Here is a 27260-nt window from a genome sequence, read left to right as displayed (position 1 = left end):
GCGGGGGGAGGAGCAGGCTGATGGAGACCAGCGGCTGCTCTTCTGCCCTGGGGATCTTTGGACTTCGCACGGGGCAGGCTCGGAGAGCGCGAGCTTTCCCACCCACCCGGACTCCCGGACTCCCGACGCCCGACTCCCCGGAGCCCTCAGATACAGGAGACCAGAGCAGGACTCTCCATCCCCTGGCCGGACGCCTCCTCCCCATCGCCAGCCCCAGCCCCCTGGCTGCTCCTGTCCTGGGAAGGCCTGGAGGAAGAGGCCAGGGAAACAGCCCTGCCCCTTCTCCCCCGTCCCTCCATCCACCCAGCACCAGCATCTGGAGACCCCATGGCCCGGGCTCGCTGGGGCTGCTGCCCCTGGCTTGTCCTCCTCTGTGGTATGTGCATCCTGGTCCCTCCCTCCCACGCCGGGAGGGCAGGTCCAGCTGGAGAGCAGCTCTGGCCTCTCCCCTCTGGGCTCAGAAAGGGTTGGAGGAAGGGCTGGGGCCCAGGTTCTCTCTTTCTCTCTTGGTCCTCCTCTCTGTCTTGAGAAAGAGGAACCCCGGGGCCAGTCCTTGGGGCCCTCCAGACTCAGGTCAAGTCTGGCTTGGCACCTTTGCATTCCCACCTGTTAAAGAAAAGATGATTCTGGTACTTGTTAAGAGTAGGGAAGACTTTATTCAAAACTATTGCAATAAGGGCACTGCAATAGGGGAGAAAGATCAGGCTCAACTCTGAACATAGCAAAGATGGCTGAGGACTTACAGCCAATGAATAGAGGGAGGGGGACGGTGGATGGAAAATTACTAAGAGGAGACATCAGGGGTGGGGGGGTTCTCACTAAGCCAACTTAATAGGATTCTTGCTGGAGGCAGGCCAGGGTGAACAGATACGAAGGGTGAAGGATGAGGAATTTGATCAGATAGCAAAGGTGATCAGATATTAAGGGTGGGGGATTGTCTCTAAACTGGCTTAGCAAGATTCTTATTGAGGACTGGGTGACGCAGGCCCAGCAAGGACAGGATGGACATGGACCAAGTCAAATCCAAGTAAAGAAGAGGTTCGAAGGAGCCTAACTCCTCTGGTGCCCTGTTTTCCTCTTTGGTCACAACGAGATGCCCAGCTCAGTGCCCTCCACACCCACTCCACCCCCAGCCTTAGGGAAGCCTCCCTTCCCTTCCTTCTCCGTCAGCAGGACCCAGCTCATTCAGTCAGCACCCAATTCCTGAGCACCTCCCCAATGCCAGGCCCTGTGTCAGGGAGCACAGAGAGATTCAGCTGCACAGCCTGCCCTTGGGAGCCACAGCCCCGGCGTCAGAGAACAGCAATCTGGGTGTCCCGAGGGACACAGGTTGGCGGAGTCTTGCTTCTCGTGTTGGCATCTCAGCATCACCATTTTGCCAACGATCTGTTCCTACAGAAACGGGATCATTTTCTTAGATCAACAGTATGGGTCTCATCTCCCCGCTGAGTTTATGAGACCAGGACAGCCGGGCAGGGTATTTATGGTGTTAGATGCTAGCCACCCTCCTCTCCGTAGCTCAGCCCACTCAGAAGGTAAAAGTACAGTGTCTCCCATACCCAGGCCCCCATTACGCTCTGAGGAGATCCCGCCAGAGGCGGGGGCTGGAGGGCAGGACTAGCAGAGACCACAGGACTTCCGGGGCTGGAAGGCCCCGAGCCTGTAGGACTTGGCCCAGTGTCTGACACGCAGTAGGTACTCAGGAAATGTTTGCCAGTGGATGCTGGGTGACTCTCCTTGGGTCACACCGAATTTGGGGCAGAGCCCAAATTGGAAACTAAGTCTTCATATACTCTGTCCTTTCCGTGGAAGGGTTGACTTTTTGTACTCAGACGGCCCGGGTTCAAATCCCTGCTTTACCACTGACTCACTGTGGCAAACTTGGACGAGTTACCAAACCTATCTGGGCTTTAGCCTTCTCCTCTATAGAAAACAGACGGTAATACCCACCTCACGGGCTTGTTGCAAGTACAGAATAAGATACTATAGATAAATTACCGAGCTCTGGCACATAGTAGAAGATCTTTAAATGCTAACCTACCTTTCTCCACCAGGCGACGGTGTCAGACTGGGATCAACTGTTTTATGTATTTAAAATGGGCCTGGAATGAGAGCCAGAGATTTGGATTGTAATAAATGGCACAAGTGGGCCTTGAATTTAAGTAAACCCAATATATATAAAATTAGATTTATAGAGGGTAAAATGAAGGTGGGGTGATTATTTAGCGAGATCCTCTAGAGCATTTCAAAGAAAATTTGATTACAACAATTTAATTTACCCACAACAGTTCGGTAAACCCCGAAAAGACCCAATTAGATTAGAAGGGAAAAATTGATTTAATGAGCACTAAAACCCCTGCAAAAGTGGCAATCACTTGTCGATGAAACAGGTTTCCTTGATTGTGACCCAGGGTGCCAACCCATTCCGCCTAATTTCCTATGAAATGTGATTTTTTTTTTTTTAAAGATTTTACTTATTTGTCAGAGAGAGAGAGACAGCGAGAGAGGGAACACAAGCAGGGGGAGTGGGAGAGGGAGAAGCAGGCTTCCCGCTGAGCAGGGAGCCCGACGCGGGGCTCGATCCCAGGACACTGGGATCATGACCTGAGCCGAAGGCAGACGCCCAACGACTGAGCCACCCAGGTGCCCCGAAATGTGATTATTTTTATCCTCGAGTTGGACAGCACTGCTTGTTTAAAAGGATGGAGGCCCGGTGGGGACGGGGAGTGCGATTTAGGAGACCAAGTCCCTGTGCTCTCTAGAAGCTAACTGGTCTCCAAGTGACCCTGAATTTTTTCCCCGGTTTCTAGCTTTGGGTGCCTGGGGCCACCCAAAACAAGTGAACCTGAGAGGAGAGGATGTGAGAAACTGTTCCCTCAGCCCTCCGGTAAGGCCCCGCCCCGGCCCCGCCCCGGCCCCGCCCCTCAGCTCCCATCTCCTCCCAACGCCCATTGGCTCAGTTGCTGGCCTTTCCCTCTACGAGCCTTTCTCCTGACTTCCGGACTCTGGGGCCCCTGTTTCTGATTAACATCCCTCAGGGCGAGCAGCACATTCTCAGGTGTCTGACATCCCCCATCCCTCCCTCCTACCCACCCACCTATCCCTCAGCAGGTTATCTACTTCCGTCCTGGCCTGGGCCGCCCCACTGTGGGGGGAGGGCGGGAAGGAGGGTGGAGGCCCCTAGCTAGCCTTTGGCGGAGGCTAGGCAGAGGCAAGCAGGAGGATGGGAGGAAAGAAAACAAAAGTTCTAAAGGAACAGCGCAGAGGGAGGCACAGAAGGGAGGAGGGAGGAAGACAGAGAACTAGAAAAGCCGGTGGAAAGGAGGAGAGCGAGGCCTAGGGTGTGACTGGGGAGAAGGCCAGGCATATTGGAGCTGAAAGGTCAGCAGCTTCCTACCTGGAGACCAGAAGATTCTTTCCACAACCAGATTAGGGCGAAAGAGCTTCCTCAGGCCGGGGCAGGCCAGAGGTGAAAGCTGGTGGGCTGCCAGCAGTCCCCTAAGCCTCAGGCCCAATGGGGTACATCTGCTTGCAGCATCAACTTTATGAGACCACTGGGGCAGGCAGGTGGGTAGGCTTTTATATGAAAACAAACATGGCTATGTCATTGAGCAGAAGGTAAAACAAAACAAAAAACCCACACTTTTTTTTAATTAATTAAATTTTAAAAATTTTTTAAATTTTTTAAAAATTAAAAAAATTAAAAATTAAAAAATTTTTAAAAATAAATTTTAAAAAATAATTTTTAAATTTTTTTTTAAAGATTTTATTTCTTTATTTGACAGAGAGACACAACAAGAGAGGGAACACAAGCAGGGGGAGCGGGAGAGGGAGAAGCAGACTTCCCGCTGAGCAGGGAGCCCGATGCCGGGCTCGATCCCAGGACCCCGGGATCATGACCCGAGCCAAAGGCAGACGCTTAACGACTGAACCACCCAGGCGCCCCACACATTTTTCATTTTAAAGATAAACCAGCCTTTAAAGAAATGTCTGGCTTAGAGGGGGATCTTTCTGGATAATGTCCCAAACTCCTGGGGGTACTCATTCACTCCCCTCTGCCATTTGGGACCAGTGAGTGGAAACTCGAAAAAGTCCCCAACGTAGGATTGCCAGATGAAATACAAGGAGCCCAGTTACATCTGAATTTCAAATAATGAATATGTGTTTTAGTTTAAGTATGCCCCAAATAGCACATGGGACATACTTATTCTAAAACATTGTATGTTGCTTATCTGAAATTCAAATGTGACTGGATGGATATCCTGTATTTTGATTTGCTAAATTGGCACCTCTGCCTCCAAGGTATCCCGAGAAAGACCGTCCCTCTAACCTGGCCCAGTGCCAGGGCTCGGCTTCCCACAGTTCTCAGCCATGCCCCCATCCCAGACTCAGGTCCCTTTTTTGTCACAAGGAGTTCCTCTCCAAGTTCTTCAACACCTCCATCTCTGCTCAGCCCAGGCCCCTTAATCTAGACTAACCCGTAACATCAGCTGCCGCCCCGTTCCCCTCCGGGCTGGCCCAGCCTACCTACCCCCAGCACCTGCCTAAGGAGAAGGTGGCAGCCCCTCCACACGCTGGGGCCTGGGCATGATTCTCTCTAAACAGTGTGTGTCTTGGTGTCTTCCTGTCACCTGTCAGTACCTTCCAGTTACTGCGGTCAATACCACGGCGCAGCTCACAGCCCTCCGCCAGCAGATGCACGTCCACAATCTTTCTGCCTACATCATCCCCGAAACGGATGCCCACATGGTGAGGGACAGCTCCTCCCCCACCCTTGCCCTCTGCTATCCTGGGTCGACCACCAATGAGAACAGGTCACAAACCAGAGGCACTTAAGTCTCAGAAGATGAAGGCAGAGAAAGGATTCAAAAGGCAAAGGGAAGGAAGGAGGTGGCTTGGACATGGGAGTTTTAAGGCAGCTGAGAGAATGTATTCCTTTACATGACTTCGGGCAATGAAACTGCCAACAAGTTCAGAATCGATTTTGATCAATTCTTAGATGGCAGATCCAGAATGAATGTTTAGGGTACTCTGGCCCTAGGAGGTTAGAGTGTGGGCTAGGAATTGGACTGGAGGAATTCGAACCTTCCCATAACCTGATGGATGGAGCATTGGAATGATCCAGAGGCCCGGGTGACACGAGTTTGAGGTGTAGGTTGGGGGAGGGGGGCAGACAGGAAACAAGATTGTCTGAGTAAGAACTGCTTTCCCCCAAGCAGCGCCCCTGCGCACCCAACCCACCCTTTCCCCACCACTGGTCCCACCTCCATCCCATCCACCTTCCCAGCACTAGCCTGTTGGGAAGAGAAGGCATTGTCAGTGTTAATAAGATGGTTTGAGTTTGTTTTCCCACCTCGGGAAACTTCTCTGTTTCCCACCTGTCTCAACGTCTCTGAGCCTCAGTTTCCTCTTCTGCAAAATGGAAATATTGAGATCTGTCTCGAAGGATGATGATGATCAAAATACAATAATGTGTGAAGCCCTCTGCAGAAGTTCTTGATGATGTACCCAGTGTACTGTACTGGGGAAGGGCGGGACAGCTGGAGGGGAGAACCCAGAAGAACCAGAAGACATGATCTCAGACTGCACAGAATTTGCGTTCTGGCCAGGGAGATGAGATTCTTTGGCTGTTCTGCCCAGTGCTGGACTATGGGATTTAGACTCCGAGAAATACAGCTGTCCAAAGGAAGGGGAGATCTGAGGTCCGGAGGAGTGACAGAGGACTTCCTGGAAGAGGTGCCCAGTGTGCCTGGGCTTGGATTCAACCAGACAGAAAGAACTGGGATGTGGTTGGGGGAGTCTTCCATGGGGTGTGGGGGGGTCTAACTCCATGAAAACAGCTAACGATGGTGTTACTGATTTCCTAGAGTGAGTACATCGGCAATCGCGACAAGAGGCGTGCGTGGATTACGGGCTTTACAGGGTCTGCCGGTGAGAGCCATTTCCCAGCCCCTCTTGCTTCTGTGGGTAGACCCAGACGTGGTCACAGAGGCTCTGATATGGCCGGTTCTCAGAAGCCAGGACGCCAGGACCTAGTGTCCAGAGGCTCTGCCTGCCCTCCACCACTCTGAAAAGGGTTGCCAGGGCACACATCATAGCCCACCAGTCACACTTCTGCACGAGGCAGATGGCCCTCCCCGCTTTGTTCCTGCGCTTACTGTCCCTGCGGCAGCCAGGCCTAGCTTAGCACACCCTGGGCGCCATTTCTGGAACAGATGCTATGTCCACATCCAGCCACTAGGGGCCCGCTGATTCCCTTCACACATGGCTCACTTGGGGACACCTCCTGTAGCCAAATGAGATGCAAACACAGAGGCCCTTTATGGGGTCCCAGTTTCTGAAGGGGCCTTCCAGCCTGATCCCGGCCCCTTGAATGAAATCCAAGCTTCCCTTGCTGATCCTTAAACATTCTTCCCCTGGGCTTCACGCTCCCTTGCCTTACCCATCCCTGCCGAAATCCCTGGGTTTGGCTCCTCTGCCTGTCTTCAGCTAAGCCCCTGGTTTAGTGGCCCTATCAGCCACCGAGTCTTGATACTAGCTACCACACCATCTTTCCTGAGAGCACCTACATGCAGCATTGACTCTTTGGGACTGCCAGAAGTGGACCCCACTCGTCCCTCCTTAGGAGAGGCCCTCAACACAAAGCAGAGATGCCCAGGCTGGCTTCCCCCAGGGCTCCCCTTAATGTCACCTGCCTCACTTCTTTGCAACGGAGGAGAGAAGTTCTTTCCAGAGGCCCCTTGTGACATTCTCAGAGCCAGCACCATATTGCCCATGCATTACCACCTTCCCCACCTTCATCCTCACCTCCAAGTTTCTCTGTTCTGCCCCAGGAACTGCAGTGGTGACCATGGGGAAGGCAGGTCTCTGGACTGACAGTCGTTACTGGACCCAGGCTGAGCGGCAGATGGACTGCAACTGGGAGCTACATAAAGAAGGTAAAAGGGTCGCATGTCCCCCAAACTCTGAAACCTGGACTAGGTTCAAGAAGGCACAGGTAAGAGGATGCATGCAAAGCCATGATGGGCCTCTATGGGAGACTCTGGAAATCTGAAGCCATCCCTAACCTTTGAGGCTAACATCAAGGAGGACAGATATGGTAGGACTGTCATAGACAGAAATCTGACTGGAAGGCCTGGGGCTGGCTCTGGAGGTGACTCTACGTTCTTTCCTGTCTTCCTCTCAGTTGACATAGCTTCCATCACCACCTGGCTCCTCACTGAGGTTCCTGCTGGAGGGAGTGTGGGCTTCGACCCCTTTCTCTTCTCCGTTGGTATGTTCTTCCCTCATCCCTGCATTTGTCCACACCAACAAGGGTGACTCAGCCCCTCTGGGATGTAAAGAAGCATACCTTGGTAGATGGAGGGACAGGATGACTCTAAAGATAGAGTGTCTGAAGCTGTAGTTGCCAAATATTTTGCAACAAAAATTTGTTCATGGATTGTGAAATGAAAATACATTTAAAAGAATGAATGCAGATTTTTTTTTTTTTAAAAGTCATGAGTACAGAGACCCAACCTAGAAGACTTGGGGAATCGTTAAGATCTAGCAGACAATAGGCCAGGATGTTCTTGAACCCAGAACTGTCCTCTGTGCTCTGGAGCTCTACCAATTATGGCACTGGAATCATTTGGGAGCCCTCTTCTGGAAGGCAGCTTGGAAGGTCAAAGGAGTTCAGTGGGTTTCTGAGCAAAGGAGCATGGTCCCCTCCCCGCCCTAGGAATACAGCTCCCTGAGCTCTGGGGTCCCAGCCAGTTGGCCAGCCTGCCCCCAAGGGTGGAGTCTTCATGAATATGTACCTAAAGGCTCCCCCTTCAGAACTGGCTTCTTTGCCAGCCTTTCTGATGATGTGAACATCGCCATTCCTTTGGGCCGTGGCACTGATGCTCAGTTAAAATGGATAGTCCTGAGAAGAGGGCCCCACAGCCATTGGCACTTGAAAAGATAGGCCTAGCCAGTTGGCTGTGGGCAGTGTTGGGGTGGGCCCCAGGCAATGAGAGGCGGCTGGGAGGCCACACCCCAGGAGGACCAGCCTGCTTGGGCCTGCTCTGGGCCGCTGAGGTAGCAGCAGTGGAGTGGAAGGCAGAGCAGACAAGGACTAATTTTGCCGGAGTCACAGTTTTTCCTGAGGTGTAAATAGGCAGGGGACGAGTGACGGCTTCCTGTCTCTGCAGGTTCCTGGGAGAGTTATGACATGGCCCTCAAAAACTCTAACATACAACTGGTGTCCATCACAGCCAACCTTGTGGACCTGGCGTGGGGGTCACAGAAGCCTCTGGTTCCAAGCCAGCCCATTTATGCCCTGAAGGACGCATTCACAGGTGCTTCCCTAAGCTCCTTCTTCCCAGCTTGAAGCAACACGGGTCCCCACTGCTGCTCCTTGGCTGAAAATGTTGTCCTGGGAATTACCCGAGCAGCGCCTCTCAAACCTTCCTGTGCACCCGAATTGCCTGGGATGCTTATTTAAAAAGCAGACGTCTGGGCCCCCTCATCTCAAAGAGTCTGAATCGAAAGGTCCTCAGACCATATTTAGAAAATGCTGGAATAGATAGTGTTAGGATTTGAAGCAAGAGGGAGCAGGAAGGGAAGAAACAAGGGAGTCGGAGCAAGATTAAAAAAACAACAAACAAAACCCTACCCCTTTGAAGAGAGAGAAAAAAAAACATGGTACGAGTTGCTTGTCTGGTAGTGGAGACCGGTTTGTATTGATTCATTCAAACCTTGACTTCCGGCCCTCCTGTAGTAAGATGATTGGGGTCAGGTGGGCCGGCTGACAAAGGAAGCATACCACTAAGCTCAGGGTCAATCCATGGCACAAATTAGGGTTCAGGTTTTGGCCAGACCACAAACAAAAGTTAACTGACCCCCCCAAATTCTAACATCGATAATCTTCATCTTGACGTCGTTGATACCATCTAAATACATCATAAAAGAACAGCATGCTCTATGATTCTGGTAAGTAGTAACTAAAATCCTGACCAGGACCAGGCTACTGATGATGAATCACCATCCTGGCCACCACCACCCGCTACCTCCCCAGGAATTCCGAAAGAGCCAACGGACATGGATTCCTAGGAATATTGGGCAATCCGAGAGGCCCCTTTCCGCACGCAGGTCCGTGCACATTTCTTGTTTGAAAAGGAGTCAAGAAAGCAGGAGGGAAATTTCAAAAAAGCAAGGATGATGAAACAAGCTAAAATTGTGCCCAATTTTCTTTATCCGTTCTGATAGAACTTGCAGAATCATTCTGCATCTCGAAAAAGTTTTTAAAGAAACTTGCTATCCAAGACTGTGTAATCATAAATAAAACTCATCCCTTTCAGATAAAGAAGGGCGAAGTTATGTCGGGAAGGGGAGGGGATAAAGGGGGGAAACCTTCCAGGGACTGAGGGAGAATTCATATGGGATTTGTCACTGCCCACAAGTGAGGGAATGCTGAGCCTTCATAGGCTGCTAGTCTTCAAGGAAAAGCCATCCAGAGCCGGAACTGGGCCTGGAAGCCCAAGCATAGAGTTCTTGAGTCTATAAGCTTACAGAGACAGGCGAGACTTTCTCTCCAGCAACTGATAGGCTTTAAAGGGGACAAAGGGCAAAGAGAAGAATGTGAAAAGTTAATTATTCAAAGATACCTGTGTGCATCAGGCAATTTAAATTGGCTTTCGTTTGTTGTCGCAGATTCAGGAAACTTGATAACAGGATTCTAAGCAAAAGAATCCAGAGAAGCCCCCATAGTGTATGATTCCATTTGTATGAAATATCCAGTATAGGCAAATCCATAGAGACGGAAAGCTGATGAATGGTTTCCAGGGGCTGAGCGGGGAGGGGAATGGGGAGTGACTGCTTCTGGCTGCAAGGTTTCCTTTCTGGATGATGAAAATGTTCTGGAATTAGATAGTGATGGTGGTTGCACAATCGTGTGAATGTTCTTAAAGCCACTGAATGAATTTTAGCCACTTTAAAATGGCTAAAATGATAAAATTTTACTGTATGTGTATTTTACCACAATAAAATAAAATAATCCTTAAAAAGTATCATACCCAAAGCTCTGGCTCTGGTTGAGTAGTTTTTCCCTGTTTGCATAAAGCTTTTTTAAATGGCGTTAAGTTACTTATGCCTAATCTCTGAGCCCAACTGGGGCCCTTAATGTTTATGACCTTCTGCCAGCAAATTCTGAGCCCTGCCTAGGGGCAGACACTTCATCTGCATTGCGGAGAGTAGGAATAAAAGATGAAAACTAGAACCAGGGTATAAGCATCCTAGAAAGGACAGCTCTGTGACACAGAGTTTCAGGACAAGTCTGGGGACTGACTGTGTTAGCAAGGGAGCCCAGAGTCCATATAGAGTAAGAGGGTGGGCCATGTAGTCAAACAGACCCGTGTGGAAATCTCAGCTCTACCCCTTGCTAGCTACGAAAACCTAGACGAGTCACTTTTCCTTCCCGAAGTCTTAATATCTATAAAATGGGTCAAAGAGGGATTAAAACCATGTTCAAGGACCTGTGGCTAATTAGGCACCAGGTTATTTCAGAAAAGAGGCTTGAACATGACCTAGCCTGATCCCTTCGCCCTTCAACTAAGGCTGCTCTCTTGATCTCTGTTCTGCATGCTTATTTATTGATCAGAAAGTTACACCGGGCTTACCATACACCAAGACACCGTTCCGTGTGCATTACAAATATTAATTCATTTGATCCCCATAACAACCCTATTGACTAGATACTATCATATGACAATCCATCCTCATTTTACGGGCATGCAAAATAAGACACAGAGAGGTTAAGTAATTTGTCCAAGATCGCACAGCTAGTAATGGCAGGGCCAGAACTGGAACACAGACAGTCGGTCCAGAGAGTCCATGTCCTTAACAGCTACACAGTGAGAGTTTGTTTGGAGGAAGGTTTCTGTTGCTTTGAGAGACATGGAAAACGGTTGCCCTAAGGAAGCCCTCTCAGGAACAGCGCGCCAAAGGGAAAGCACGTCGCTTATGCTTTCTTTGGGCTCCTTTGCTTCCAGGGAGCCCCTGGCAGGAGAAGGTAGCTGGCATCCGCAGCCAGATGCAGAAGCATCGCAAGGGCCCAACTGCCGTCCTTCTGTCGGCACTCGATGAGACGGCCTGTGAGTATGGACTCGTGGACACGGGGTGGGCACCTGGGTCCCCCCAACCCCGATGCCTCCTGGGCCCTGCAGCCCAGGACTCCGCCCCCAGTCACCATATACCCCGGCTTCACTCCGTGGCCATGGCCTATGGGAACTGAGAAAGCTAGGAGGCAGGAGATCACGTCTGTGGAATAAGAAAACCAGGAGGCCCGGAGCAAGCTGACCACAGCAGCAAAAGCTGTCTCACGAAGGGAAAGGGGCCCAGCTGACACCTGCCATCAGCCTGGCCACCAGCCCGGGGCGTTCATACCCCCAGCTTTAGCAGCCAGTGCCGCCTGATTCTGTCGCAGTGTGGCTCAGGGCTTCTGACCTGACCCCAGCTCTGGGCTTCAGATTTGCTGGGAACCCACTGAAACTATGCTGACTGCTGGCTGGGTATCTTCATTTTTCTTTTCTTTTTTTTTTTTTCCTTTTTTTTTTTATAAAGATTTTATTTATTTGACAGAGAGAGATAGCGAGAGCAGGAACACAAGCAGGGGGAGTGGGAGAGGGAGAAGCAGGCCTCCTGCGGAGCAGGGAGCCCGATGCGGGGCTCGATTCCAGGACCCTGGGATCATGACCTGAGCTGAAGGCAGACGCTTAACGACTGAGCCACCCAGGCGCCCCTGGGTATCTTCATTTTTCTGGGAGGAAGGGTCTGTAACTCTCATCAGCGCCTCAGAGACCTCCCCCCGCCAAAAAAAATACCTGAGAAACATTCAGAGGCAGATGTGCAGGCTTACTGCTGGGAATCTTTAGTGGGCCGGAGCAAACGGTGGGCCAAAGGTGGGACATGGACTTGCCTCAGGCAGATCAGCCTCAAAAAGTGCCCATCAATTCTCTTCCCCAGGGCTCTTCAACCTCCGCGGCAGTGACATCCCTTATAACCCCTTCTTCTATTCCTACACACTGCTCACGGACTCCTCTATCAGGTACGACTCTTCCTCGGCTTGCTCTCCGGGACTTCCCCCAACTTCCGCCCCTCACCTGCCCCACCGCTTACCCTGCCCTAACATGCAGCCCTCCCAGGAGCCTGCTGCCTGCCGCCTGCCCCCAAGCGGGGAAGCTTCCAGTCGGCTTTTCCTGACCCCTTGACCTCTGTTCCCACCCACTCCAAATCTGGTCTGCTTGGCTCCTTGGTGGGGTTCCTCTGACCTCCAAGAACGAAGGGATCCTTGTCCTTTGCACCGTCCTGAGAGACCCTCAGGACCCCCTCCTGGTCTCTCCTCCCCACCCAGGTTATTTGTAAACAAGAGTTGCCTTGACTCTGAGACCCGGAAGTACCTGAACTCCAGCTGCACGGGCTCCCTGTGTGTGCAACTCGAAGACTACAGCCAGGCCCGCAGCAGTGTCCGGACCTACGCCTCCGGAGACGTGAGGATCTGGATCGGGACCAGCTATACTACATACGGGCTCTACGAAGTGATACCTACGGTAGGTTTGCCAGGCCCCCGCCTGGGCCGGGCATCACCCCCCGCCCCCACTCCAGCCCTGGTAAGTCTCAACCTAAAGTGGGGCCACAGCCCCTCGGCCATTCAGGCAGTTGGTCAGTCCCCTTCTAGGCCTCCCTGGGAAGAGATGGAAAAAGAGGAAGCAGGTGTCTATCCACAGAGAGCTCAGAGGTTGTCAAGGAGACTAGACGGAGTACAGCTTGTAGGGCAGAGGCTCTGAGGTCGCCACACCTGAGACTGAGGCCTGGTTCTGCCCCGAACTGACTGCGTCATGACCTTGGACAAGTGACTTAGCTAGTCTGGACCTCTGTTTCCTCACCTGCAAAATGGCAGTACGAGCCCTGACGTCAGAGGAGTTGCTCTGGAGAGATTAGAGGAGATGGTGCATGTGAAGCCCGGTGCCTGGCACCCAGCAGGCGCTCCATAAATGTTCTCTCTTATGATATGGTATGTGCAGGAAACTCACGTTGTTAGAATAGCCCACTGAGTGGCAGGGGCTAGGCTCTGATCCATCCCAGAGCGCTGCTGGGATCCAGGGGCAGGGACGGAGGGAGGGAGGTAAAATTCAGCTGGACACAGAGACAGGGAGAGACCTAGGCAGCCAGAAAGCACAGGAAGGAAAGGTCATTGCCACTGTAGGGAATGGTAAGCCTCGCCTTAGCTGGGCCTTCCGGCCAATCCTTCTCAAACCCCACTGTGTCCTGGAGATGCTCCCCGACCTCCTCCTCTCTGCCCATGACAGGAGAAGCTCATAGGAGACACCTACTCCCCAGTGATGGTGACCAAGGCGGTGAAAAACAGCAAGGAGCAGGCCCTCCTCAGGGCCAGCCATGTAAGTCACGGGCAGGCGGCCTAGCCTGTTGGGAACTCCTGGTCTGATGAGTTAGAAAGGAGACCCTGCCAAGGAACCCGAAGAAGCTCTATGAAACAGAGAAGTGGACACCAGACTCCTGAGCACCCACCTGAGCTTCACCCCCTTATTCCCAGCCTGGTACCGTGGTCTAGAGCCTGGGCCCCAAAGCTAGAGTGTCTGAATTCGAATCCCAGCTCCTCTACCCACCTCCCAGCTGGGTGGCTTTGGGCAAGTTGTTTCACCTCCCTGGGCCTCAGTTACTTCATCTGCGAAATGAGTATCGTAACGGGAATCTACAGCGTAGGGTTGTGGTGAGGATTAAATTGATAGATAAACATACATGTTATATAATATATAATATCTATAAAATATATAAGTAATATTAATATTTTAATACATATAATAACTATATACATATAAATAGAAATATGTACTTATATAAGTATATAATGAGTTTATAAATATATAATTATATACATATAAACAGAATTATATACTTATGTAAGTATAATTATATTGAATTTTATATACATATATACACATATTGCTTTGATCACTGCCTGGCACATTCCAAGTGTTAAGTAAGTGTTTGCTGTCCTGATTTCCCCACCCTGGCAAGAGGATGGCTTGCTCTTTTGGATATTCCTGTTGAAACGAGAAGAAATCGCCTCACTTTACCAAACTTTTTCTTATAGAAAAGTGTAAACATATACGAAAGTAGAGAAACCAGCCTAATGATCGCCCGCCCCCTCACTCGGCTTCACCGCTTTGCGGCTTGTGGCCGGTTGGCCCACGTAAGGCCACATTCCTTGCCTACACGCCCAGCCTCTGTCGCTGGATGGTTTTAAAGCAAATCCCAGGTATCAGAAGGTTTCTTCTGTAGACACTTTAGCATCTCTAAAAGATAGCACTTCAGTAAGTATCTCTGAAAGATAAGAACTCTTTTCAAAACCTAACCACACTATGATCATATATAAACTTGCGCAAGAATCCCTTAACATCATCAAACAGTCGGGGACACCCTCGAGTGTGTGGAGCTCAGCTCCCGGGGCAGCCAGCTGATCCCCTTGATCCCGGAGCCCCGGCTGTGAGCACTCAGCCCGCCCCTCTGCTCTGCTCGCCTGCTCAGGTACGGGACGCGGTGGCTGTGATCCGCTACTTGGTCTGGCTGGAGAAGAACGTGCCCAAGGGCACGGTGGATGAGTTCTCAGGGGCAGAGCTGCTGGACCAGTTCCGCGGGTGAAGAACCACCTCCTTGTATTGCAGGGCGCGGGGAGGGGGGCTCTCTGGAACAAGGAGTAATAGGTCCTTGGGTAGTCGGGCAGCTGGACAGGGCGTGTTCCACGACAGTCCCCGGCCCCCTGCTGAAAGCGGGACAACTAGAAGGGCCACAACCCATCAGTGCCCCCTAGTGTCTGCTTCAGGCACAGACCCTCTCTCGGTTGGGGGGGGGGGTTGCGTGGAGGCTGGGTCAGGCCAAGTGGGGCTCCTGGACCACTTGAAAATATCAAGTTGGGGAGGGACGTTCCCGGAGGGCACGCTTGGCCCAGGCCATAAGCATACTGTAGGTTTGAGGCGCAGGATGCTGCTCTGGGGCTGGGGAAGCTTTCAGACACGAGGAGTTAGGTTTCTTTACTCTGGCTTTACCACAAACTTGCTGTGGGACAATGGGCCTTGGCTTCCCCATCTGAGAAATGGAGGTGGAGGGGGATAATTGGTGTCTACAGTCCCTCCTTCTCTGACCTTGAAGGCTCCGTCACCGACAGACTGGAGCCTGGGAAGATGGCACCGGGAGGTGGCGCTGGGAGCGCCAAACGGAGTCTGGCTGAGGTAGAGGCAGCCATGACCTTCATTTGCCCTGGTTCGATATCCTGGGCCCAGCCTAGCTTCTGAGCCCGTCTGTTGACCGTTCCTGCCTTGTACTTTCTAGAGAGGAAGCATTCTCCTCGGGACCCAGTTTCGAAACCATCTCTGCTAGTGGCCTGAACGCTGCCTTGGCCCACTACAGGTACTTCAGGAGAAGGAATCTTCTAGGGCCCTGTGGGGCAGGATCCTGGGGTATGTGCAGGGGGGTAGGGGGGTGTGAAGGAGGGAATGCTCGGGGACCCAAGTCCACATGTAAGGTCTGAGGCCTTCAGTACTGTGGGGGCTACTGGTGGGCAGTGGAGCTCAGTCAGGGATCAGGAGTCTTCTGGAAATGAAAAGGCCCAAGCAGTTTTCTACCACAAAAGGCTGAGACTTTGTGAGCACACAGGGCTGAGGGATCTGGAAGGGAGGCAGGGCTGCTGTTGGTTTTCCTTGGCTTCCTGTGAGTTATTTATATTAGCTAATTCTTAAAGCTCTCGAATACACAGGGAGAAAGGCCTGTTTACTCAGCCTGGGCCAACAAAGGTGGGCCCAGAGGTGGGCCCAAAGGTGGGCTAACCAGATGTTTGGCTCCATAGAAAACAAACACCTGCAGGCCTGCCTGATGGAATTTGGGGACCCAAGCTGACCAGAATGCCTCAGCCTGGCACAAGCACAGCAGGAAGAGATCAGACGCCCTCCATGGGCCAGCCTGGCCTCTCCCAGAATTCCCTCCCCTAGAGTCTCCCAAGCCTACAGCTGCGTTGGCCCAGCCCGTTTTGCCTCCTAGAGAGTAGCAGGGGAGGAACTCCTTGGCCCTACCAACTCTTGCTCTCCAGCCCCACCCTCGAGGACCCCCCTTCCCCTTCCTGTGTCTTGGCTTCTCAGGGCCCTCTGCTCTCAGGGGCCACAGAAAGTTAGAGAGAGAGCACTGGACTGAGCATCTGGGTCCAGGCCCAGCTCCTTCCCAGCTTTACCACACAGGCCTCTACAAGCCCCCGAGCCTCTGCAGGCCTGCGGCTCCTTACGTAGGGGGAGATGGCAGCCTTGGATGCTCTCTGAGGCTCTCCAGGCTCCCGCATTCCGGGCTCCTTCCTTTCTCCCCTTCCTGGGATCCTTGCTCGGTGAGGTACCAGATCAACAGTTGTGCACTGAGTACGTTTGCGGCATCAACCGAGTACTCCCCCAGGGCCCTTGGGGAAATAAGGGATGAGGGGTTCCCCTGCTTCCACTCAGGGCCCCCTACCCTGCACAGTGCAGGCTTAGGCTGCCCCCTTCTCAGTGGCTCTCCCCTTCCTAGTCCGACCAAGGAGCAGCACCAGAAGCTGTCTTCAGATGAGATGTACCTGCTGGATTCTGGGGGGCAATACTGGTATGTATTCCCCACCCTGCCCTGGCCGACTACCTCAGCTCAGACATCCGGGGCTTCCCAAGAGCCGGCCGCAGCTCCCCTTCCTGGGTGTGAATCCTCTGTCTGAGAACGGAGAGCCCTGGTGGAATGAGCCTGAGCATTGTTCCCATTTGCGCACCCGGGGACCCCTGCACAGTGGGAAACACACGGAAGCCAAAATGGTGGGGCTGCCCGTGCAGCAGCTCTGTGTGAATCAGGAAACACCTCTCCTTGCTCAAGTAAAATGTTCTTGGAGCCCGCATATCATGACACAGTCCGAGCGGCCATGCTTAGCAGCCCTGCCTGGCCCCACAGGGGCCGCACGCACATTCTCACCTACTCACACGCACCCCGGACATGGTCCCCACACCACCAGCAGCAGGCATTCTCCCCGCACCGCACAGACCAGGTGACCACGTCGGCTTGGGGTGGGGGGGCAAGATCAGGCCTCTGAGAGCAGCAAGCAGTCGCAGGGGATGCCTGGAGCCCAGCCGGAACAGGGCACACCTAGCCGCACGGGCGTGCGTCTGTGAGTAGATATGCGTGAGTGTGTGCGTGACCATGCCGGGTTATGTAGGAGGGCCCTCTCCCCCTGCTCCGAGACCCCACGATCTATGTGTCCACCCGTGTGCCCTCATTGGCATTCCTATATAACCACGAAGTGCCTGTGCTACCCTTGTACAGTGCACAATCTGAACACCTAGACAGGACAGCCATGCAGAATAGGCTAACCCCAGTTTTTCCAAATGTGTGACCAATCGTTCACACAGAAGTTGAGATGAGATGAGCCAGTAGATTCTCTTTTTCCCCTTCTCAGCTAGGAAGCAAGTGGACTGCGGAAAGCTTGGGCGGGGCTGGTGGGGGGAGGAAGGGGTGTGCTGAACTGATGGAGGAGCAAGGAGTCCTTTCAAACCGGTTCCCCTTCTCTATCCCGCGGAGATGGTCAATGTGCTAATGACAACGGCTCTTCGCTTGTTCCGAGCGCAGCTCTGGGAGCTAACGCGAGAGCTTAGCCTAGCAGCCTTTGCAGTTTGGCGTTGTGCGTACTGTGTACTTGAGATGGCCAGTGTGCAAAGAGGAAGTGGATTTGTGGGGCGTTGCTGGATTGGGGCACGCTCTGAGCAGGGTGAGGCCGGGGAAATGGTCACCTCACTTCCTCTTCTCTCCTTCTTTAAGAAGTCTGCCACGCCCTGTGACCTGTTCCCAGGGAGGAATCCCCAGGGCCCTGGGACCATTTCTCCCCTCCCCCTCCCTGGTGGTGGCCACAGGGGCCATCTGGGGGCACAGCTGCCGCTGGTGGTTGGGAGTCAGACTTTTTGGCTTCTGGCTTCAGTTCCCTAGGACTCTGAGCAAGTCCTTGGGTCAGATCCATGTTTACAAGGAGAGGACTGTGGGGAGAGTCATTGTTTGCTCCAGGCCTGGCTTCACTGAGGCTCAGAAAGGGAGATGGCTCATGGCCTCAATTGCCTCATCTGGGAAATGAGGATAATGTGGCCTCTTCTGCTACCCTTCCCAGGGAGCTGCAAAAGTGTTCTAGAAATGGTAAATATATGAATGTGTAGGAGTGTGATGATCTCTCTGAACCTCAGTTTCTCCACTGGTAAAAATGGGACGTTCCCCTCCCTCCTGCCTCCCTGAAAGCCTGGAAGAAACTTTGCTTTGAAAGCCAGGCTGACCCAAGAAACTCAGATTTATAAAACAGCCAAAATAAGTGGTATGGGGGTGGAGTATGCATGTGGGGGATCAGGATTGTCAGACAATACAGCGATTTTGAACTTAATAGCTTTGCAGAGTCCCTTTATGCACAGATGTGGAGGATGGGAACTTGATGGTAGCATCTATGTTCTTCCTTTACCCCTAACCCACCTCACCCCCACCCCATTCCTGCCACTCAAACCCCGGTGGAAAGCACACGGGAAGCACACAGCCACGATCCCAACCCCCAAGTATTCAGCAGAGCTGTATATGTTGATTTTCCTTGCCCGCAGGGACGGAACCACAGACATCACCAGAACAGTCCACTGGGGTACCCCCTCTGCTTTCCAAAAGGTAAACATTGGACCCAGAATTCCCCTACCCACCTTTACCCAAGGGACATCCAAGCAATCACTCCAGCAAGAGCCTTTCATTTTACAGAGGCTAAAACTGAGGCCCAGAGAGGTTAAGTAGTTTGCCCGGAGTCACACAGCAAGTTAGAACCAGAAAACCCAATGCTCCTGGCTACTTCCCCAGAGATCTTTCAGCCCTCCAACAGGGCTCAGCTGAAGCTCTTCATCATCCCATTTCAGTAAATCAGTGAACAAATGCTGCTGTCTGCGTACCTAGCCCTGTGCGCAGCAGAAAGGAGGGAAACAGGCGTTCCGGGCAGAGAGAAACAGCACAGGCAGGCTCAGACGTGGAGGTGGAAAGGTGCTGGAGGTTTTCAGAAAGCAGCGAGGACTGGTCCACCTGGCGCTGAGGCTGGGACATCCTCTGTGTGCACCGGGGGCCTCTGGGTGGGTGAGGAGCAGGGGGCCGCATTCGTGCATTCAGCAAGCAGACTGTGGCTTGGATGTGGTGCTGGAAAGAGAGAAAAAACAAAAGCTGGCCAGGCCTCGAGGAGCTCACAATTTAGTGGGTTGAGTCTCCAGGCTGTCCTGCACAGGATGACAAGCCTGTGTGTGTGTGTGTGTGTGTGTGTGTGTGTGTGTGTGTGTGTGTGTGTGATGAAAGGGACTGACCACATTGCCACAAGGAGTGAAGAGGTCGCTGTCAGCCCACCTCCCTCCCTTTATCCACAAGGTGAACCAGCCCAAGTAAGCAAGGCTGACCTGCCAGATTATGAGGCCCCAACCCAAACATAAGGCCTTAAGAAAACGGAAGGATGATCGTAACAGTAATAAGGGCGCTGACCTCTATTTGAACATTTACTCTGTTTGAAGCACCTTATGTGCATGAGTCTACCTACTCCTCCCAACAGCCTTATGAGCTGGTACTGTGAGCATTCCATTACAAATGAGGAAACTGAGGCACAGAGCGGTTAAAGTTGCTTACCCAAGGTCTCAGAGTTTGTGAGTGGCCAAGTCAGGACTCTAGCTCAGGGAGTTTGCCTCCCAACTCCCTTCTGTCAGGCCTCAGCCCACCACCATATATAAGCATCCCTTGTGGACCAGCCAAAGAGAATCACATGGACCAAACTCCAGCTTTCAACAGGTACCCCTCAGCTGCTTCTGACCATTTTCCAGAACCTGGATGACCACACATGACCATGCACCTCCCCCCCAACACAGCCCCCCTGTAGGCCTGGGAGCTGGAAACTCCCAAGATCCTCCTCTTACGCAGCATGTTACCTCTCCCTCTCCCCATCAGGAGGCATATACCCGCGTGTTGATAGGAAATATCGATCTGTCCAGACTCGTCTTTCCTGCTAGTACATCAGGTGGGTTTTAGAAACCAGGCTGGACCCAGAGACTCAGGCCCTGGTTTCACTGGACCCAGACAGCCACCCTGGGAGGCTAGTGGGGCAGGGATTATATCATCATCCCATCCATTATATAGATGAGAAAATCCAGCCCAGAGAGTGAAAGCAACTTGTCCAAGGTCACACAGAGGGGTCACTGGGAGAGCCAAGCCTTGAACCCAGGCCTCCTGCCTCCTAATCTAATACTATAGCTCATTGGGGAGGGGGAGGTCACTGTGGGTTATAGCAGTCATGGGAGGATTTCTGGGGGAAGCAGGTATCCTGATAGATGGGGAGAAACTATAGTAGAGTCATCAGTGCAGGTAATGTAGGTACGATGTAGAATGTGCTAGAAAAAGTGCTTGCTAACCTGCCTCTCAGGAGCGACTCTCCACAGGTACCATCTTGGTAGTTGGCTCTGGGACAAGAGAGCAGGAAGGGGCAAAGCAGACTGTCTGGGGTCCAGCCGACTGATTAGGCCCATCTCTCTTCCAGGGAGAATGATGGAGATCTTTGCCCGCAGAGCCTTGTGGGATGTTGGGCTCAATTATGGTCACGGGACAGGCCATGGCATTGGCAACTTCCTGGGTGTGCACGAGTGTAGGTGTCTCTTCTACACTTCCCTGGGGTCCCCCCTCTTATGAAGGAGGTAGAGCATTTCACAGGTATGGAAATGACTAAGACCCGCAGAGATGAAGTGACCCACCCAGGGTTACCCAGCTTGTGGGAGGTGATGCTCCACAAGGTGAGTGAGAAATGGTAGCAACTGGCCCTTCCTGCTGCCTGCTTGGCATCAGGGAGGGCCTCAGAGGGAAGAGTGGCAGGTCAAGGCCTAGCGGTTGGCTGGCATAGACTTCAGAGTAATAAAAAGCAGAGCCAATCTGGTCTCCATACCAGCCCCAGGTAGACAATGATGTGGTGGACAAGTGCTGCTAGAGATGCCCCAGGGTTCCCCCAGTTACCTGCCCCTCCCCAGAGCCTGCTAGTTTCCAAGCTGGTGAGTATGGGAGAGTTGACACCATGCCTACATCTCTTTTTCCAGGGCCAGTGGGATTCCAGTCTGGCAATATCCCCATGGCCAAGGGCATGTTCACTTCCATCGGTATGGCTCTTGGGCTCTTCTACCCCCCTCCCCACCCTAAGACCAGCCCAGGACTGCAGTCTAGGGAGCACCAGTCTTCAGGGAGCATGCCAGGCACAGACCCCCTGGGCTCCAGCACTCCCAGCCCCAAATGCATTGTCCCACCCTAATCCTAAAACCCTTCGGCTCAAACCCTCATTTTGCCTTTGGGAGTTGGTTCCTGGCTGTACATCCAAACTCTGGAGTCTCCAGTCAAACGCTGGGGTAACAAGATAGTAGCACACCAGGAGATGGGAGTGCCTCCAGGATCCAAGTGAGCCTTTATGTCTTCCCTGCTGGGCCACAAGGCCTGGCCTCCCCCATGGTCAGTGGTGAGTCTGCCCAAGCCTGGGGCAGCCAGGCAGCTGGGCCTCCAGCCACTCCTCGACTGGTACAGGAAACAACGGGCTTGGGTCCTCCTCCTGCTTAATACCACCAGCATCTCTGTATCTCCTAGAACCTGGTTACTATCAGGATGGAGAATTCGGGATACGTCTTGAAGATGTGGCCCTTGTGGTAGAAGCAAAGACCAAGGTAAAGTGCTGCTGGGACAGGCTAGAGCTGTAGACAGCATGGCGGTGACTTTGGGCTGTATGGGGTATGAGGAAGGTCCAAGGAGAAGGGCATTTAATAGGCAGACATGAATTGATTTGGAGTTTTCCTCTGCTCCAGAAAAATTCCATAACTCAGAGTTTCTCAAGCCTGTTTGCACATTAGAGTATCAGCATCATCAGAAGAGCTTTTTAGTTTTAATGCCAATGCCCAGGTCCCACTCTAGACCAAATGAATCAGTATCCCTGCTCTAAATCATTGGTCTTCGATGCCCATAATAATCACCAGGGGAGCTTATTAGATACGAAGATTCCCTATAATAGCAACCAACAGGATAAAATACCTACATAAAAACTTAAAAAGACTTATATGGAGAAAATCTCTACTGAGGGACATAAAAAAAGATTTAAGTAAATGGTGCTCTCTGCAAAGAAGCCTCAATATTATGGAGATGTCATTTCTCTGGAAATTTATCTATAAATTCAAGACAACCTCAATTTCAGTGCTAACTGGATGCTTTTGTAACTTCACAAAATGGTAGTAAAGTTTGTAGAAATAAACAGGCAAAAATAGCTAGGTAGCTAGGAAAATTCTGGAAAAGAAGAGCAATAAGGGAAACTAGCCTTTTCAGATATTAGCACATATGATGAAGCTACTGTAACAAAACAGTATGGCACCAGAGATGGGAGAGATAGATATAACAGTGGAATAGAACAGCTAATCCAGAAATACACCCTCTAATTTATTATTTTCTTGGGGGGGTGGGGCAGAGGGAGAGAGAGAGAGAGAATCTTAAGCAGGCTCCATGCTGGGGGTGGAACCTGACGTGGGCAATCTCACGACCCTGAGATCATGACCTGAGCCCAAATCAAGAGTGCAATGCTTAGCCGACTAAGCCACCCAGGCGCCCCTCTAATTTCTATAAACAAAATGGGAATTTAATTTATAATAAAGCTGGTGTTTCAAAACAGTAAAGACAAGAGAGATTTAATAAATGGGTGTGGGGGGCAAATGGCTAATCATTTGGGGGGCTATTAAAGTGAAGAACCTTACTGTTACCCCAAAATAAAATTCTGAATGGATCAACATTTAAAGGTAAAACCATAAAAGATCTGGAAGAAAATCTATATAAATTCATTTATAATCCCAGGGTGGAAATGAGCCTTTCTATGCAAGACCCAGAAGCCGTGAAGAAAAAGATTGATAAATTAAATGTAAAACTGTCTATATGGAGGGACACCTGGGTGGCTCAGTCAGTTAACTGTCTGCCTTCAGCTCAGGTCATGGTCCCAGGGTCCTGAGATCAAGCCCCGCATTGGGCTCCCTGCTCAGTGGGGAGTCTGCTTCTCCCCTGCCCCTCCCCCTGCTCATGTTCTTGTGCTCTCTCTCTCTCTCTCTCTCAAATAAGTAAAATCTTAAAAAAAAACCCGTCTATATGGAAACAATACCATAAACAAAGTCAAAAGATGTATGACAAATAGAGCACATACAACAGGGAAAGCACGCATTTCCTTCTTTTGCCCCATGAGCTTTTTACAAATCAATAAGACAAAAATAGGGAAAACAGAAAAAAACAGGCAAAGGACATGAAGAGGCAACTCTCTAAGATCAACACAAATGATCCATAAGCATGCAAAGATGCTTGACTTTATTCTTAAACACAAATCAAAACAATAGATTACCATGTTTCACCGATCTGATTGGCAAACAATGAGGGATTTTAATGATACCCAGTACTGGTGAATCTATGAGGAAATGAGCCCTCTCACACGCTGTTGGAGGAAGCACAAATTGATACAATCTTTCTAGAGGGCAGTTTGACAATATCTATCAAAATATCTATTCAAAATGCCTTGGGGCACCTGGGTGGCTCAGTTGGTTAAGCATCTGCCTTCCGCTCAGGTCATGATCCTGGAGTCTGGGGATCGAGCCCCAAGCCCCACATCTGGGCTCCCTACTCAGCGGGGAGTCTGCTTCTCCTTCTCCCTCTGCCCCTTCCCCTGCTCCTTCTCTCTCTCTCTCACTCACTCTCGCAAATAAATAAAATCTTTAAAAAATAAAATAAAAATAACATAAAATAAAATGCCTATACCTTTTGTCTCAGCAATCCCTCTGCCAGATATATGTCTTCTGGATCTACTCCCAAAAGGTCACCAAGATGTTTTATACATTGATGTGTTTTGTAGCATCAATAGTCACAGTAAAAAAAGAAGTGGAAACAGCCTACGTATCCCACTGATTAAATAAATCATCATGCATACTATGGACCGTTACACAGCCCTTAAAAAAGAGTGAGGTAGATATTCTTGTGCTAATACGCAGCGCTCTCCTACATTTACTATTTTTTTTTTTTTTTTTTTTAAAGATTTTATTTTCAACAGAGAGAGAGAGACAGCGAGAGAGGGAACACAAGCAGGGGGAGTGGGAGAAGGAGAAGCAGGCTTCCCACTGAGTAGGGAGCCCGATGTGGGGCTCGATCCCAGGACCCTGGGATCATGACCTGAGCCGAAGGCAGACGCTTAACGACTGAGCCACCCAGGCGCCCTCTCCTACATTTACTATTAACAGGGTGGAGAGAGGTGCAGAAAAGCATGTGGTAGGATCCATTTTGTGTGGATTAAAATAATTAATTAATGGATTAATTACTGTATATGTCTTAAATGTTTTCAGGAAGGAACCTGGGCAGGGAGGAGACTTTCCATTTTTATTGTGTATCTTTTTGTAGTTTGAATTTTCTAAGCACACCCATGCAAGGGATCCCTGGGAAACGGGAATTATGGACTATTTTGTCTTCTTTATACTTATTTCTATGGGTAGGTCAATCGAGAGATACAAAGAGATTTGGATAGAGATATATAAAGATATAGATTAGATAGATAGATAGATAGATAGATAGATAGATGATATAAAAACCTAATAACTTATCTTAAAATTATGAAAATGTGTGTTCCCAGCCCTGTGCTAGAAGTTCTCACTCCAGTGGTCTGGGGGGTGGACCCGGGAATCTACATATTTAACAAGGCCCCCGCAGTGCTATAGATGCACGCACTTTGAGAAATACAGACCTAATAAGCACCAAAGGTGAGGTGCTGACTGGCAGACCAGGGTGTGGGGGTGGACAAGGGGACTGTAGGACGTTCAGCCTACCTGGAGTCTCGGCCTTGACAAGGGCCAGTTCCCTGTGCCCGTGGCTTCTGAGTGGAGCGCTGCCTCCCGCCCTTCAGCCAGGCCCCTTCTCCTCACTCATTCTCCTGCTTTCCCGCCTTTCCTGTGGCATCCCAGTACCCAGGGTCCTACCTGACCTTTGAAGTGGTGTCCTTGGTGCCCTATGACCGGAACCTCATTGATGTCAGCCTGCTGTCTCCCGAGCACGTAAGTGACCCTCAGCACCGTCCATCTTTCGGCCCGTGAACCACTGACTGCCTTCTTCCCAACCCTGGGCCTCTCTCGCCTCTGCTCCCCCTACCCCAAGACCCTCTGCCACTTCTGCTCCCCTGGGAAGGTCCACGCTGTTGGCTTGTAGGCACACACCGGGGCATCCCTCCCTGACCTCACCAGAAACTCCAAAGCTTCTAGAACTTTCTGGTCAGACCAACCTGCCCAACCCCAGGTAGTGAACTCCTGGGGAGTCTGAGTCTCTGGACTCTGCCACCTCAAGTCCTAATATAAGCCTCAGTCCCTTCTTCTGTAAAATGGGGATAATGATGCTTGCCCAACTTTCATTCCACTCCCGTCCCCCACACACCCCACGAAAGTGTCACTGTGACACTAAAGGGCCACTGTGGTGAGCTGCCTCTGAAAAGCCCCCAGGGCATATGCCTGTGGCCTGATGATGGCTGGGGAGCTGTGGGTATCTGTGGGGTACCTGTGGGCCCCTGCGCCAGGGCGGGCAGCCGGAGTACCATCGCCGGGGACTGGCTGGCACCAAGACCTCACCTCGTGGCGGCTTGGCCGGGGGAGGCCCTCACCCCTCCTTCCCTTGGCAGCTCCAGCACCTGAACCACTATCACCAGACCATCCGCGAGAAGGTGGGCCCGGAGCTGCGGCAGCGCCAGCTGCTGGAGGAGCTCGAGTGGCTGTGGGAGCACACCGAGCCCCTGCCCGCAAGGGCACCGCGTACGGCCTCCTTGGCCTGTGTGTGGGCAGTTGCCTCTCTTACCGTCCTCGGCTGGAGTGTCTAGACGCTCAGACTCTCCGGCCAACCCTTGAGCTCGGCTCCCCTCACCCTGCACCACCCGCGCCCCCAGAGCCCCTGCCGGCCCATTGCCCGGAGACCATTGCCCTCAGCTTCCTTCTCCAGGACTAAGCCCCAGGGACACAGGGCTTCTTGGCCCCAGGCTGGCCCCCTCTGGGCCTGTACACCGCCCCCTGGGCCAGCTAGTCCCTTTCCTCCTGTGAGCCCAGGAGGCCCAACCTGTTAGCTGACAGAGCCTCCTACCACTGCCCCGCCCCCCACGACCAATATGAGGCGGTACCCTACCCCCAGGGGCACCATGGCCCCCCGGAGAGCCCCACCCTATCGCCACCTGCTGGATGTAGTCAGAGCTCTTCCCACCCCCTCGGGCTCCTGACTTGGTCTTTCCACACCCTCGAAGCTGCTTCCGACCACCGCAACCTGCCCCTGGCCCTACAAGGCCCTCCTGGCTGCACCCACAGGCTGAAGGAACGAGGGCTGCCTCTAGGCTCCCTGCTGAGCCTGTGGAGGGAGAGGAAGGGAAGGTGGCCGAGGCTTCTGCAACCAGGACGGCCAGCCAGAAAGGGGCACGTATGCCAGCCTGCCCGCCATGTGAGCTCATCACCTCTAAACCCTGGGTGGGTTCCACGCCAATGGACAGGACAGGGAGTTCAGCCATAGGAATTTGGCCGTGGGGGAGGAGGGAATGTGGGGAGCATTCTGGAATATGACCCTACCCAAAGTTGGGAACAACCTCAGCAGCAGTGTCCAATCACCATCCCAGACTTCCCAGCGCGTGGGTAGCCCTTTTAACTCTCCAAAATGCAGCTACAGTGACAATGCTGTCGAATCCTCCAGCATCTTCGGATGGGCTTGAACCTATGTGGGCTGGTTTAACTTGTGTGACTCTGCTTTCCCCATTTTACAGATAGGAAAACTGAGCTCCAGACCGGGGGTACCTCTCCAAGAACACACAGTGTTCGGTTGGGATGTGGCGGGGCCAGAATGGGCCGGCAGTCCAGCTATTTTGCCCTTTGGCCCCATGTGAAATCCCTTAGCGTACCTCCCAGCCCCTTCCAAGTTCATTGAGCCCGCTGTTGGGGGCAGGGCGGAGGGGAGGGAGGGAGCTTTCTTTGGTCAGCCCTGCCGTTAGCCACCTGGGCTCACATCCTGCTAGATGCTTAAAACAGCATGGCAACGAAGCCTGCCTCTGGGTTTTGCATTGTGTCTTCTGTGTTGCTGGGGACTGCTGTTACCTGTGGCTTTTGTGGTGGGGGAGAAAGGGGAGGGGGTGAGATGGG

General features: G+C 52.0%; 1 protein-coding gene across 1 annotated transcript; it reads left to right on the top strand.

Moving 5' to 3' along the window:
* Nucleotides 1-178: 178 nt before the first annotated feature.
* XPNPEP2 (X-prolyl aminopeptidase 2) lies at nucleotides 179-27220 on the top strand. Its single transcript, XM_036101619.2, has 21 exons — nucleotides 179-376; nucleotides 2811-2887; nucleotides 4639-4749; nucleotides 5868-5931; nucleotides 6834-6938; nucleotides 7187-7273; nucleotides 8175-8321; nucleotides 11013-11114; nucleotides 11986-12067; nucleotides 12374-12569; nucleotides 13329-13418; nucleotides 14569-14678; nucleotides 15370-15447; nucleotides 16585-16656; nucleotides 18663-18723; nucleotides 20023-20092; nucleotides 20609-20713; nucleotides 21156-21215; nucleotides 21691-21767; nucleotides 25068-25157; nucleotides 25772-27220. Exons 1-21 carry the CDS (start codon nucleotides 328-330, stop codon nucleotides 25964-25966), a joined length of 2028 nt encoding a protein of 675 aa, XP_035957512.1. The 5' UTR covers nucleotides 179-327; the 3' UTR covers nucleotides 25967-27220.
* Nucleotides 27221-27260: the final 40 nt, after the last annotated feature.

Source organism: Halichoerus grypus, chromosome X (genome assembly GCF_964656455.1).
Source record: "Halichoerus grypus chromosome X, mHalGry1.hap1.1, whole genome shotgun sequence".
Lineage (NCBI taxonomy): Eukaryota > Metazoa > Chordata > Mammalia > Carnivora > Phocidae > Halichoerus > Halichoerus grypus.
This window is presented reverse-complemented; position numbering and strand designations above follow the sequence as displayed.